The 14689-nt window shown below is 44.2% G+C and overlaps 1 protein-coding gene across 1 annotated transcript in view; it reads right to left on the reverse strand.

Moving 5' to 3' along the window:
* LOC115191800 (lipopolysaccharide-responsive and beige-like anchor protein) overlaps window positions 1-14689 on the reverse strand; it is a gene marked incomplete in the record, with an annotated part of 272883 nt that overhangs the window by 2117 nt on the left and 256077 nt on the right. The window contains 2 exon segments of the mRNA XM_029749734.1: window positions 6602-6798; window positions 7069-7170. Coding sequence (XP_029605594.1) covers window positions 6602-6798; window positions 7069-7170 — 299 coding nt within the window.

Consider the following 14689-nt stretch of genomic DNA (forward strand, 5'->3'; position numbering starts at 1 on the left):
GAGAGGAGAAACAGCACCACTGACTGACGGGAGATGTTATGTACAAGACAATACGGAACATTGCTGTATCACTGTTCTATTGCATTGCCAATGACGCGGTCAGCGCCCTCCTGTGGACAACGTCATGACCTGCAACCTATTGCACCTACCACTGGAGGGCGCTAATACATGCAGAGATTTGGATGGGATGTGTGACTCCCTCACACCACACCAGAGCTGACCACTATCATAAAGCATAATGAACATGGGCTTATTGGCCAGTGAAGAATCCTGTCGCCATATTGACGTCTGCTATTTGTCCACAACAACTCTTTAATAACAATCAACCAAAGCTTTATCAGTATAGGCTTTGTGGTGTGGTCCGATGTAGTGACCTAGCCTAGGACACCAGTGACTTCCCCACCTACCTCACGGTGTGCTATTTCAATCAAAGTCTCTGTGAGCACTTCCTGCACCAAGCGAGAGAGGCACAGTATCAATCAGATATTTCCCAACATTCATGTGGCGAGCAGCACAGCACAGAACAGCAGTCCATCCACCTCAACTGCCACAAGCCACGGCTCCCCACAGACACAGTGGAGAGATTTATTCTGCTCATCTGGTTTTCCTGTGCACTTATGGGCTGTGTTACACTTTAATGTGTTCCCAAGGGAAACAGGGGGATACATTACGGCGCTACACTAAACTTCTGTGTTGGGATATATTTATGCATACAGTAAATAGTTGGAAATTGAAGCCAGTCAGAGGCATCAATCACGAGGTAACGAACGCTGATGAAATGACAAGGAAATGTAAGTAATAACTAGTGGAAGTTAGCCTAATTAGCGGTTTTACATTAACATACTGTATGTTAGATGGGAAGCAGCTATTTCAGTCACAGCTGGCTTAGAAAGATCAGAAGAGAAGTGCAATTACCGGATGGAAGATTAAACAAAAACATTCATCATCCAAGCCATATGTGGTGCAGCTGGCAGAGTAGATTTCAAATGCAAAATATTTGAAATAAGCACAACTTAGTTTTGAACTTAACGCAGATTGGCACATTCCTGGCAATCAGTTGAGCTTATTTTGTGATACCAACTCAAGTCAATCAAAAGTTGCGTTAGATGCTTATACCGCCGCTAAAACAAATATAATGGATAATTTAACAATCAAAACATTTAAGAAAGACAGTAGTTGCACATTCAAAACGGGGAAATGTCGACCCTATAAGAAAAATCACTGGTAGCTAGCCTGACTGCTCCCAATGGACCTGATCACTGGTAGCTAGCCTGACTGCTCCCAATGGACCTGATCACTGGTAGCTAGCCTGACTGCTCCCAATGGACCTGATCACTGGTAGCTAGCCTGACTGCTCCCAATGGACCTGATCACTGGTAGCTAGCCTGACGGCTCCCAATGGACCTGATCACTGGTAGCTAGCCTGACTGCTCCCAATGGACCTGATCACTGGTAGCTAGCCTGACTGCTCCCAATGGACCTGATCACTGGTAGCTAGCCTGACTGCTCCCAATGGACCTGATCACTGGTAGCTAGCCTGACTGCTCCCAATGGACCTGATCACTGGTAGCTAGCCTGACTGCTCCCAATGGACCTGATCACTGGTAGCTAGCCTGACTGCTCCCAATGGACCTGATCACTGGTAGCTAGCCTGACTGCTCCCAATGGACCTGATCACTGGTAGCTAGCCTGACTGCTCCCAATGGACCTGATCACTGGTAGCTAGCCTGACTGCTCCCAATGGACCTGATCACTGGTAGCTAGCCTGACTGCTCCCAATGGACCTGATCACTGGTAGCTAGCCTGACTGCTCCCAATGGACCTGATCACTGGTAGCTAGCCTGACTGCTCCCAATGGACCTGATCACTGGTAGCTAGCCTGACTGCTCCCAATGGACCTGATCACTGGTAGCTAGCCTGACGGCTCGCAATGGACCTGATCACTGGTAGCAGACAGACAGACAGACAGATATACAGTACAGACAGACAGATATACAGTACAGACAGACAAACACAGACAGATAGACAGTACAGCCAGACAGATAGACAGTACAGCCAGACAGATAGACAGTACAGCCAGACAGATAGACAGTACAGCCAGACAGATATACAGTACAGCCAGACAGATAGACAGTACAGCCAGACAGATATACAGTACAGACAGATATACAGTACAGACAGAAAGACAACCTTTGGCCTCTTCTTATGAGCCACAGGGAAGATGTCCAGTGAACGGACCACTGCTAACAGTCAACTGCAGTATCAGAAGACCTGGCAGTCTGAACTAATGCACTGACTCTCTCTCTCACACACACACACACGCACACACACACACACAAGCTTCACACACACACAAGCCTCACACTCACTCAGAGGCACACACTCACTTAGGCACACACACTCACACACTGGCAACGGGACTGAGGGATCAATCTTTCCAGAGCATTTTGTTAGATCACCATCCAAGAGGACTAGGAAAGGATTCTGGGAATGGAGTATGGCTGTGGGGTGATCGGGGGAGACAGGGGTGGGGGATGTCATTCTGTTTAGATTTGTTTGCTGTGTGTCTGATATCTGTGTAATTGCGTCCTTTATCTTGCCATATAAAGCACCATAGCAATTTTTGTCAGTTAATCTGACACTATTGATTAAGAGAACAGACATTTAGATCAACATCATTTAGGATTAACTCAATAAAGGAAAATGTAGTTAAGATATTGTTTGCCAAAATGGCTCTCAGTATTTCAGGAATGGCCCATTACATTCACAGAACTAGTGGCAGCAGTCCCAAACTGAACAAACTGTTCTGATTCATGACCTCAACTCATAAGCATGAACTAACTTGACAGTTACTCTCTTTTAATTGTTCCTCCGTGAAGTCAGTGTTACTCCATCCAGCCTCTGGCACTGATGATGTACTTACTATATGGTGTTGATGTAGCCTTGTATGGCTAGACCTAGTACATAACCCACTGTGTGCTGCTGGGGGGTTGGAGACCTGGCAGACCACTCAGCCAGACACAGGTAGGAGGCTGTTCCAGGACAGAATAAAATCAGCCACTCTGCGACTAGGAGGCCAAACAAGATGGCCGCCGTCTCCACAGGAGCCAAGATTGCCGACGTGACTCAGGTGTCTGAAGGATGACTTCAGACCCTGGCAATGATGCCAGGGAGAACTATTATAGAACCACATGCTCCTTTTAACGCCCATATTTCCTGCTTTTTGGGGAAAGCGAAGGTCAAAAGGGAATGTGAAGGGTTAGGTGGGATTTCGTGTCGTCTGCTCAAGGTAAAAGCTGAATTTATGGTGCTGTTCATTCTAGCCGTTACATGCACACAGAGAAGACAGTGAACACAATCTGCTAGAATGGTTACTTACACTGTCTGAGTTATATTAGTGGGGCTAAGACTGTAATTCATTCAGCATGGCCTCAACTCAACTACGCTGGATGAATCTGCTATCAGAGAACCAGCCAGGAGAGAGGTTGTTGCTGAGAGTTACAACTCTCTTTACCCACCAACGCAACTAGGGCCATATTCTAAATGGGGAAAATGACATCAGTTTTTGACATTATTCATCATAATCTGCTGCTGTGTTGTGGCTTTACATCTATAGCATGGATCGAGAGTAGGATGTCTAACACAGAGGGTGTTTTTTAATGGATGCCTCTCCAACATAATCAAGGTGGAGTTGGGCATTCCCCAGGGCAGCTGTCTAGGCCCCTTACCTTTTATAATCTTTACTAATTACCTGGCACTGGCTCTGAGTAAAGCCTGTGTGTTTATGTATGCTGATGACTCAACACTATACACGTCAGCTACCACAGCAAGTGAAATCACTGCAACATTTAACAAAGAACTGCAGTCAGTTTTAAAATGGGCGGCAAGTAATAATCTAGTCCTAAATATTTCAAGAACTAAAAGCATTGTATTTGGGACAAATCATTCACTAAACCCTGAACTAAATCTTGTAATGAATAATGTGGAAATTGAGCAAATTGAGGAGACTAAACTGCTTGGTGTAACCCTGGATTGTAAACTGACATGGTCCAAAGATGTTGATACAACGGTAGCTAAGATGGGGAGAGATCTGTCCGTAATAAAGCGTTGCTCTGCCTTCTTGGCCTCGCTATCAACAAAAAGTTCTACAGGCACTAGTTTTGTCACACCTGGACTACTGCCCAGTCATACATGCAAGTGACACAAAGGACATAGGCACATTACAGTTGGCCCAGAACAGAGCAGCATGTCTGGCCCTTAAATGTACACTGAGAGCTAACATCAATGACATGCATGTCAATCTCTCCCGGCTCAAAGTAGGCAAAAGATTGACTGCATCACTACTTTCCTTTGTGAGAGGTATTGACATGTTGAAAGCACCGATCTGTCTGTTCAAACGACTAGCACACAGCTCAGACACCCATGCATACCCGACAAGACATGCCACCAGGGGTCTCTTCACAGTCCCCAAGTCCAAAACGGACTCAGGAAAACACACAGTACTACACAGAGCCATGACTACATGGAACTCTATTCCACATCAAGTAACTCATGCAAGCTGTAACATAAACATAAAACTACACCTTATGGAACAATGCGGACTATGAGGAGACACACACACACACACACCAGAACACTCTCTCTACACACATATTTTAGATATGTAGTGGTGTAATAATGTTACATGTAACGTTTTATTTTATTTTTGTCTTAATTTGTTTGGCAGGACCTAATGGGGATCCATAATAAATACCAATACAAAAATAGGCTCCAGTTATTAACATACCCACCCACCCACCCACCCACCCACCCACCCACACAGAGTCTGGGACAAGACTACTGTAAGGGGACACCTTGGGCCAGGACAAACATTTATTTATCCCGGAGTCCTGCTGTGTGGTGGGACGCAGCGCTAGCTGAAGATTGATACTGGTGTCTAGTGCAGTGCATTAAACACCACGTCCAGGCCTCATACTGAGACGAGGGGGGCCGCTGTTCTCACAGAGCTACCCTGAGATGTTAAGACTGCCCTGATTCTGTCTGACGTGGCAGGAATTTACAACGCACAGCAGAGGAGAGACGCAAAACGGCCCAGGAATGGCTAACGGTTTATGTACATGAAAAGAACGAGCTGGGGAGTACACTACGGGGACCTGGAAAAACCTAAAACTGCATTGGATAAGACAGCAACTAACTGTCTATCAGAGAGCCATTATGGATTTGATAAAGACTAACAGTTTATATACATGAGAAAATGAGGCTGGTTATACTATTGGCAAAACTGTTGTAGTTACCAAAATAGCGGTGGATAAAATCGGAAAACTAATCTTCACAACAGCTATTTGGAGGATAATTTGATCTGGATCTCACCAACCTAATCTTCAGTAGAATCTGAAACACTACAGTAGAATCTCATTTTTAACTTCTAAGATTACCCTTTTTTTTAACCTTTCCTATTCAGCAGCATGTGATTTCAATACAATGAACATCAACTCAATACCAGACTTGCTCTGCCAATGAATTCTGACCCAGTCTGCTTATTGGAAACAAATGGGGGGGGGAGGGTGTATGTATGTATATAGCTCAGTAATCAGTCTAGGTCCTGGTGCTATGGCTGTGACTATGACTGTGACTGGGTGACAGGGGCAGAGTACAGCTGGCTCAAATGGGAAGCAGGTGTGCCTATGAGGGACTGGGTTACATTTCCCAGGTCCATCGGAAACAGGGGGAAAGGGAAACTGGCCAAAGAACGGCGGCCATTTTGTGACACCGTAGCCGTGAGGCAGGAAATGTGAAATGTGGGAATGTGTGGTGTGGTGACTGAGGGTTGTTAATGGGGCTAGGACTGGGAGAATGTCCGCCCTCCTGCCATGTTGAACCAGCACTAAGACCTGATAGGACTCGACACGGGACACCAGGATCAAAGAGACTTGTCTGGACTGGAGGAGAGGAGAGGTTGGAGGAGAAATGGAAGTAAAGAGCCTTTGACCTGGTACTTCCTAGGCTAGAAGTGTGTGTGTGTGAGGGGTTTGTAGATGTGTATGCCCTGAGGCAGACAGGCCTCAGACCATGGAGCAAGCCTTTAATCAGAGAGCAGACCGCTGGCATGATGAAGCACAGAAACTTTCCCAGACCAGTAGGATAGAACAGAACAGAGAGAGGCAGCCCACTCTAGAAATAAGCACCTTACTTTGAACTTGATGAAGATCAAAATGTGTGTACACTAGGCTTTCCAACAAAACATTAAAACTGTTAGAAGCTTAATGAAATGACTTTATCCCTCTATATCAGTGGGTTCCTTTACCCTGATGTTCTCTATATCAGTGGGTTCCTTTACCCTGATGTTCTCTATATCAGTGGGTTCCTTTACCCTGATGTTCTCTATATCAGTGGGTTCCTTTACCCTGATGTTCTCTATATCAGTGGGTTCCTTTACCCTGATGTCCTCTATATCAGTGGGTTCCTTTACCCTGATGTTCTCTATATCAGTGGGTTCCTTTACCCTGATGTTTTCTATATCAGTGGGTTCCTTTACCCTGATGTTCTCTATATCAGTGGGTTCCTTTACCCTGATGTTCTCTATATCAGTGGGTTCCTTTACCCTGATGTTCTCCTCCATCTCCATGTGTCCCAGCAGCTTTCCGTTGATGGAGAAGAAGCAGAAGTGTCCCTTGTCGTAGTAGACTACGATGTGGCCCTCTGTAGAGGACTGGATGAGACGGGGCTGCACGCAGCCCACCGGGCCCTCCAGGGTCCGCAGCAGGTCCCCATTCATGGAATGGATCAGACACGGGCCCTCTGTGAGTGGAGGAACATAGAAGTTACTAACCAGGCTCTGATTTCCACTGATTCACTCAAGGGTTTTCATCATAATGACATTATAATATGGTAATTTCTTCTTCTTCTAAATCCAAAGCGACTTACAGACCTGTCTACATTGACAGTATGAGGTTGTTCAGTATGAAAGTGTTCACTGTTCAGACATTCATATTGTCAGTGTGACCAAGATCTAAGTTACTTTGAACCTAGTCTATAGCAAGAGGCATCGCTTGATCCACACATACTCACCTCTGCAGCCACTGATGACCAATCCCAGCTCGGCACACACACTGGCGCAGGTCACCTCACAGTCATGACCCGTCAGGATGGCTCTGGGCGTCACAAACTCAGCTGGGGAAAAACACACAAAACGCACGCTAGCCATTGGAAATCAGGTGTGGGCATGTTCATTTTACAGCCACTAGAGGGTGGTAAATCCACACAATCATTTTCCTATAAGTCATAATGCCTCAGAATGGGATCTTTGGTATATTCAAAGTGGAAGACCCACTTTATGGTCATGCATTTCACCACATAGAAATGACAATTTAGAAACGAATGGCAACATATTGTCAGAGTATGTGCTCCGGCTATTAAACAATGGAGAGTGATTCTGACGAGCTCTCGTCATGCCTGTCAGTGGTTTTAGCCACTGGGTGTGGGTGGTTGTGAGAATTGGTCCTTATTTAAGAGTGGGTGGCTATGTGGTGGACTCTGACCATCACTGGAACTAGAGCATAGTAGCTGCCATTTATTCTAGAATAATTATTCTTCATCAGAGACCCAGACCAAAACATACACTCCCAACTCCTCTCAGCAAACAGACAGGACTCATCCAGCGATAGCATCTCCACTCTCTCTCTCCCAACACTTTTCACTAACAGTCTCCCTCTTCCTTTAATACGCTGTACTCCCCCAGAATAACCTAAGCAACTCCAGATGCCTCCAGACAAGAGACTGGGCTCTGACATCGTCCTTTAGGAGACGAGGAGGAGAGAGAGAGACGTGCCAAAAAGAACAGCCCATCATTCACTTGCGTTGGGCTGAGCCGTCAGAGACAAGAGCCCAAACAAGAGTTCTGCTCTGGGGTTAGCTCCAACCAATCAACACCTGTCCTGCCAATACTGGTACTGCCCACTGTTGGATATACCACAATGTTGACCACTACATCAGTCAGTGATGAAACTTGTTAAGTAAATACAGCCAATGGACATGCACTGCAGAGTAGACAGAGAAGAAAGAGTCAAACCTCACCCTCCCCTCACCCTTCCTCCCTCCCTCCTTCTATCCCTCCCCCCCTCACCCTTCATCCCTCCCTCCCTCCCTCCCTCTCTCTCTCTCTCTGAGGGATGGTAAAGTCTGCCTGCCACTTTGTGGTGCTTTACAGGAGCCAGGTTGCTGCACTGATAATATTGGTGTTTAACAGGGGGTCCCAGCTGACCCCTGCTCCCTTTGATGTGGGGTGAGAGGTCAGAGGTCATAGTAAAGCTGCTAAAGCACTGTACCACAGTCAGTCCCACACTGCAGTTCATTAGGAGTTCACTATCAGACCGAGGGCGTCTCAACGCCACGCCTCGCACGGTGCCCTGGGTCTTCTCAAACAGAGGAGAGGACAGGGTCAAGTTCAACTACAGAAGGAGACAGACCGACAGACAGCACTTCAAGAAGGAAGTCATAGAAATGGAAAAGCTAGAATGGACATGGTTGTTACAGTGAGGGAAAAAAGTATTTGATCCCTTGCTGATTTTGTACGTTTGCCCACTGACAAAGAAATGATCAGCCTATAATTTTAATGGTAGGTTTATTTGAACAGTGAGAGACAGAATAACAACAAAAAAATCCAGAAAAATGCAAGTCAAATATTTTATAAATTGATTTGCATTTTAAATTTGTGAAATAAGTATTTGACCCCTCTGCAAAACATGACTTAGTACTTGGTGGCAAAACCCTTGTTGGCAATCACAGAGGTCAGACGTTTCTTGTAGTTGGCCACCAGGTTTGCACACATCGCAAGAGGGATTTTGTCCCACTCCTCTTTGCAGATCTTCTCCAAGTCATTAAGGTTTTGAGGCTGACGTTTGGCAACTCGAACCTTCAGCTCCCTCCACAGATTTTCTACGGGATTAAGGTCTGGAGACTGGCTAGGCCACTCCAGAACCTTAATGTGCTTCTTCTTGAGCCATTCCTTTGTTGCCTTGGCTGTGTGTTTTGGGTCATTGTCATGCTGGAATACCCATCCACAACCCATTTTCAATGCCCTGGCTGAGGGAAGGATGTTCTCACCCAAGATTTGACGGTACATGGCCCCGTCCATCGTCCCTTTGATGCGGTGAAGTTGTCCTGTCCCCTTAGCAGAAAAACACCTCCAAAGCATAATGTTTCCACCTCCATGTTTGACGGTGGGGATGGTGTTCTTGGGGTCATTGGAAGCATTCCTCCTCCTCCAAATACAGCGAGTTGAGTTGATGCCAAAGAGCTCCATTTTGGTCTCATCTGACCACAACACTTTCACCCAGTTGTCCTCTGAATCATTCAGATGTTCATTGGCAAACTTCAGACGGGCATGTATATGTGCTTTCTTGAGCAGGGGGACCTTGCGGGCGCTGCAGGATTTCAGTCCTTCACGGTGTAGTGTGTTACCAATTGTTTTCTTGGTGACTATGGTCCCAGCTGCCTTGAGATCATTGACAAGATCCTCCCGTGTAGTTCTGGGCTGATTCCTCACCGTTCTCATGATCATTGTAACTCCACGAGGTGAGATCTTGTATGGAGCCCCAGGCCGAGGGAGATTGACAGTTCTTTTGTGTTTATTCCATTTGCGAATAATCGCACCAACTGTTGTCACCTTCTCACCAAGCTGCTTGGCGATGGTCTTGTAGCCCATTCTAGCCTTGTGTAGGTCTACAATCTTGTCCCTGACATCCTTGGAGAGCTCTTTGGTCTTGGCCATGGTGGATAGTTTGGAATCTGATTGATTGATTGCTTCTGTGGACAGGTGACTTTTATACAGGTAACAAGCTGAGATTAGGAGCACTCCCTTTAAGAGTGTGCTCCTAATCTCAGATCGTTACCTGCATAAAAGACACCTGGGAGCCAGAAATCATTCTGATTGAGAGGGGGTCAAATACTTATTTCCCTCATTAAAATGCAAATCAATTTATAACATTTTTGACATGCGGTTTTCTGGATTTTTTGTTGTTGTTATTCTGTCTCTCACTGTTCAAATAAACCTACCATTAAAATTATAGACTGATCATTTCTTTGTCAGTGGGCAAACGTACAAAATCAGCAGGGGATCAAATACTTTTTTCGCTCACTGTAAATACCGAATTGTTTTACATGGGAGCCACCTATAGAATATGCTGTTACTTTGCTGAGCATTGAGGATTGGAATAGCACGTTCTGAGGAGTGATGTTGTAGAGAACATACCTAGGAGATAGCCGACTATGTTCACCATTGATGTTGTAGAGAATATACCTAGGAGATAGCTGACAATGTTAACCATTGATGTTGTAGAGAACATACCTAGGAGATAGCTGACAATGTTCACCATTGATGTTGTAGAGAACATACCTAGGAGATAGCTGACTATGTTCACCATTGATGCTGTAGAGAACATACCTAGGAGATAGCTGACAATGTTCACCATTGATGTTGTAGAGAACATACCTAAGAGATATTCTGTTCACCATTGATGCTGTAGAGAACATACCTAGGAGATAGCTGACAATGTTCACCATTGATGTTGTAGAGAACATACCTAAGAGATATTCTGTTCACCATTGATGCTGTAGAGAACATACCTAGGAGATAGCTGACAATTTTCACTAGCCCTTTTCCCACTATATAGCCATTGTGCAAATCAACAAGCGTTGGTATAAATTTGAGTATTTAACAACTTCACTCTGCAAGTGAACTAGACTTTGGTTTAGTTTAACTCAATACACATAAATGACTGCCTCCTGAACTTCCCAGAGTAAAAACACAACGTGTGTAAATCTTTCATTAGTGCAGACTCCTCCGATACACTAACTGCCTTCAGCTTGGTGGTTAGTAACCCTAAACACAGTAAAGGCACAAAGTGCAGAAAGTTCTGTACCTCCAATGACCTTCCTTGTAAAGTAAAAAGGCTCCTGGTATGATGGACAACCCCTTTAAGTTAATTTCAGTGAACTATTTTAACGGCTTTTAAAGGCCCAGGCAGGCACCCTGACGACTTTCCAACTAGGTTCCACCATGCTGACACTGTGGCCACACCAGACCAACAGGTCATGATCTCTCCATGTATAGATTTCATTAAGTTAACTGTCCAACATCCTAAACGTCACAAACGCTGATTTACGCCCTACAACGGCGAGGATTAAAGCGTGATGTCGGATTTTGCCAGTGGAAGATCAATAAAACTGATATATTGGTGTATCGTTTAACCTTTTGAGCTGCTCGCCACCATTTGGTTTGCATTAGGCAGACATCTGATTACAATATAATACATAAAACCAACACTGCTAACGTGTGTGTGTGTGTGTGTGTATGTGTAGACTGAAAAGGGTATCACTTACCTGTGTGTGTGTGTGTGTACTGAGAAGGGTATCATTTACCTGGGGAAAGATATATGTGTGTATGTGTAATGCTTAGACAGATAAAAGATATAATTTCAGCTGTTGTTCACTGAATGATTATCTAGAGGCTACTTCCTAAATGTATCTTTATTAAAAAGTCATGGTTTAAAATGTGGGGGGACGACCCATAAACCTGTGTGTTCTACCATTGAGCCAACAGAGGTCAGTATAGTCTGCAGAATCCCCTCCCACTGTGCATGCTCTCTACTGCCCTTCACTCACTCACACAGAGAAGAGTGTATGGAGCAGGCACTGATTGTATAGATGTGTGTGTGTGTAGTGTGTGTGTGTGTGTGCAAATGTACAATTTGGATACTGCAGACACATTTGGCACAGAGAAGGCTAATCTGTGTTAGCCAGCAGCTAAACAGGAACTAGCGTGTGTGTCTGTGCGTGTGTGTTTGAGGGCTGAACTTGAAAGCACTGTGTTTGGCGGGAGAATAAAGGAATCTCTGGTGTGTGTGTGTGTGTGTTCGTTCGTGCCCTATGGTTAGCAGACCCTGATGCGGTCTAGAGCAATGGAGCATCATATTGTGGTGGTGGGCCAGACTGATTAAAGTACTGCTGCTAAAACTCACTGCTGCACCATGCAGACTCTGGCAGGCTGGAGAATAACACATGCACACACACACATATGCACAAACACTCAGAGACCGACACAGAGAGACAGAGAGACCGACACAGAGAGACAGAGAGACCGACACAGAGAGACAGAGAGACCGACACAGAGAGACAGAGAGACCGACACAGAGAGACAGAGAGACCGAGAGACCGACACAGAGAGACCGACACAGAGAGACCGACACAGAGAGACCGACACAGAGAGAGACACAGAGAGACCGACACAGAGAGACCGACACAGAGAGACAGACACAGAGAGACAGACACAGAGAGAACGAGGCAGAGAGAACGAGGCAGAGAGAACGAGGCAGAGAGAACGAGGCAGAGAGACAGACACAGAGAGACAGACACAGAGAGACAGACACAGAGAGACAGACACAGAGAACGAGACAGAGAGAACGAGACAGAGAGAACGAGACAGAGAGAACGACACAGAGAGACAGACAGAGAGAGACAGACAGAGACACACTTGATTCACACAAACTACTCTGTACACAACGCAGGCTGGCTGGCTCAGGCTGAGGCTGAAGAATAACAGATGCACATATACAGATACAGAGCCTTCAGAAATGTATTTACACTGCTTGACTTTTTCCACATTTTGTTGAGTTATAGACTGAATAAAAAAATTATCAAATTTAAAAAAAAATGTGTCACAGGTCAACACACAATACCCCATGATGTCAAAGTGGAATTATGTTTATCAACATTTTTACAAATGAAAAGCTGAAATGTCTTGAGTCGATAAGTATTCAAGCCCTTTGTTATGGCAAGCCTAAATTAGTTCAGTGGTAGAAATGCTTAAAAAGTCACAATAAGTTGCATGGACTTAGTGTTTAATATGATTTTTAAATTACTACCCGATCTCTGTTCCCCACACATACAATATCTGTAAGGTCTCCCAGTCAAGCAGTACATTTCAAACACCGATTCAACCACAAAGACCAGGAAGGTTTTCCAATGCCTCGCAAATAAGGGCACCTACTATTGGTAGATAAAACTTTTTTATTTTATTAAAAAGACATTGAATATCCATTCGAGCAGAGTGAAGTTACACTTTGGATGGTGTATCAACACACCCAGTCACTACAAAGATACAGGTATCCTTCCTAACTCAGATGCCGGAGAGGAAGGAAACCGCTCAGGGATTTCACCATGAGGCCAATGATGACTTTAAAACAGTTACAGAGTTTAATGGCTGTGATTGGAGAAAACTGAGGATGGATCAACAACATTGTAGTTACTCCACAATAATTGACCTAATTGACAGAGGTAAAATAAGGATGCGTGTACAGAATACAAATACTCCAAAACATCCATCCTGTTTGCAACAAGGCACTAAATTAATACTGCAAAAAATGTGACAAAGCAATTAACTTGTTGTCCTGAATACAACGTATTATGTTTGGGGCAAATACAATACAACACATTACTGAGTACCACTCTCCAAATTTTCCAGCATATTAGTGGCTGCATCATGTTATGGGTATGCTTGTAATCGTTAAGGACTGGGGAGTTTTTCAGGATAAAAAATAAACGTAATGGAGCTAAGCACAGGCAAAATCCTAGAGGAAAACCTGGTTCAGTCTGCTGTCCACCAGACACTGGGAGATGAATTTACCTTTCAGCAGGACAATAACCTAAAACACAAGTCCAAATATACACTGGAGTTGTTTACCAAGACGACATCGAATGTTCCTGAGTGGCCGAGGTACAGTTTTTACTTAAATCTACTTGAAAATCTATGGCAAGACCTGGAAATGGTTGTCTAGCAATCATCAACAACCAACTTGACAAGAGCTTGTAGAATTTTGAAAATATTAATGGGCAAGTGTTGTACAATCCAGGTGTGGAAAGCTCTTAGAGACTTACCCAGAAAGACTGCTTCTACAAAGTATTGACTCAGGGGTGTGAATACTTATGTAAATTAGATATTTCTGTATTTCATTTTCAATAACTTCGGTAACATTTCTAAAATCATGTTTTCTATTTGTCATCATGGGGGAGTGTAGATGGGTAAGAGAATTGTTTTTATTTAATTCATTTTGAATTCAGGCTGTAACAACAAAATGTGGAATAAGTCAATGGGTATGAATACTTTCTGAAGGCACCGTACACACACACACACTTTATACAAACACACACGCTAGATTCACTTCTAGACTGTACACCATGCAAACTAGTCCTATGCCAACTGCCCCATTCAATCAAATCTGCCAACCTTAAAGTCATGCGTAGCCAATGTGGAATTGGGGATTCATAAGGCACGCACATCATTTAATGTATGTAGAATGTAATTATCTTTTCTTGTTTGATCTATTTGGCATAAATTAACACAGGCCACAGTATGCATGTTTTATTAATGAAATGTACATTTCTACTGATTGTACTCAGAGTGATGCAATCATTCATGTGTGAAGTAATAACCTCATATGGTAATATATTATACATATAATTATTTATATAATTTAGAATTAACTGAATATGTGGGCCAATGGCCATTTACACCTCGGAAACAAGGAATACCTCGACTGCTAAATCACAAAATAGCAGCCAAAATCAAAAGTCTGTATTTTGTAACTTTTTATGTTGTAATTTTGTAACTTAAGCAACATGCCCGTAGGCCTGT

Source organism: Salmo trutta, chromosome 4 (genome assembly GCF_901001165.1).
Source record: "Salmo trutta chromosome 4, fSalTru1.1, whole genome shotgun sequence".
Lineage (NCBI taxonomy): Eukaryota > Metazoa > Chordata > Actinopteri > Salmoniformes > Salmonidae > Salmo > Salmo trutta.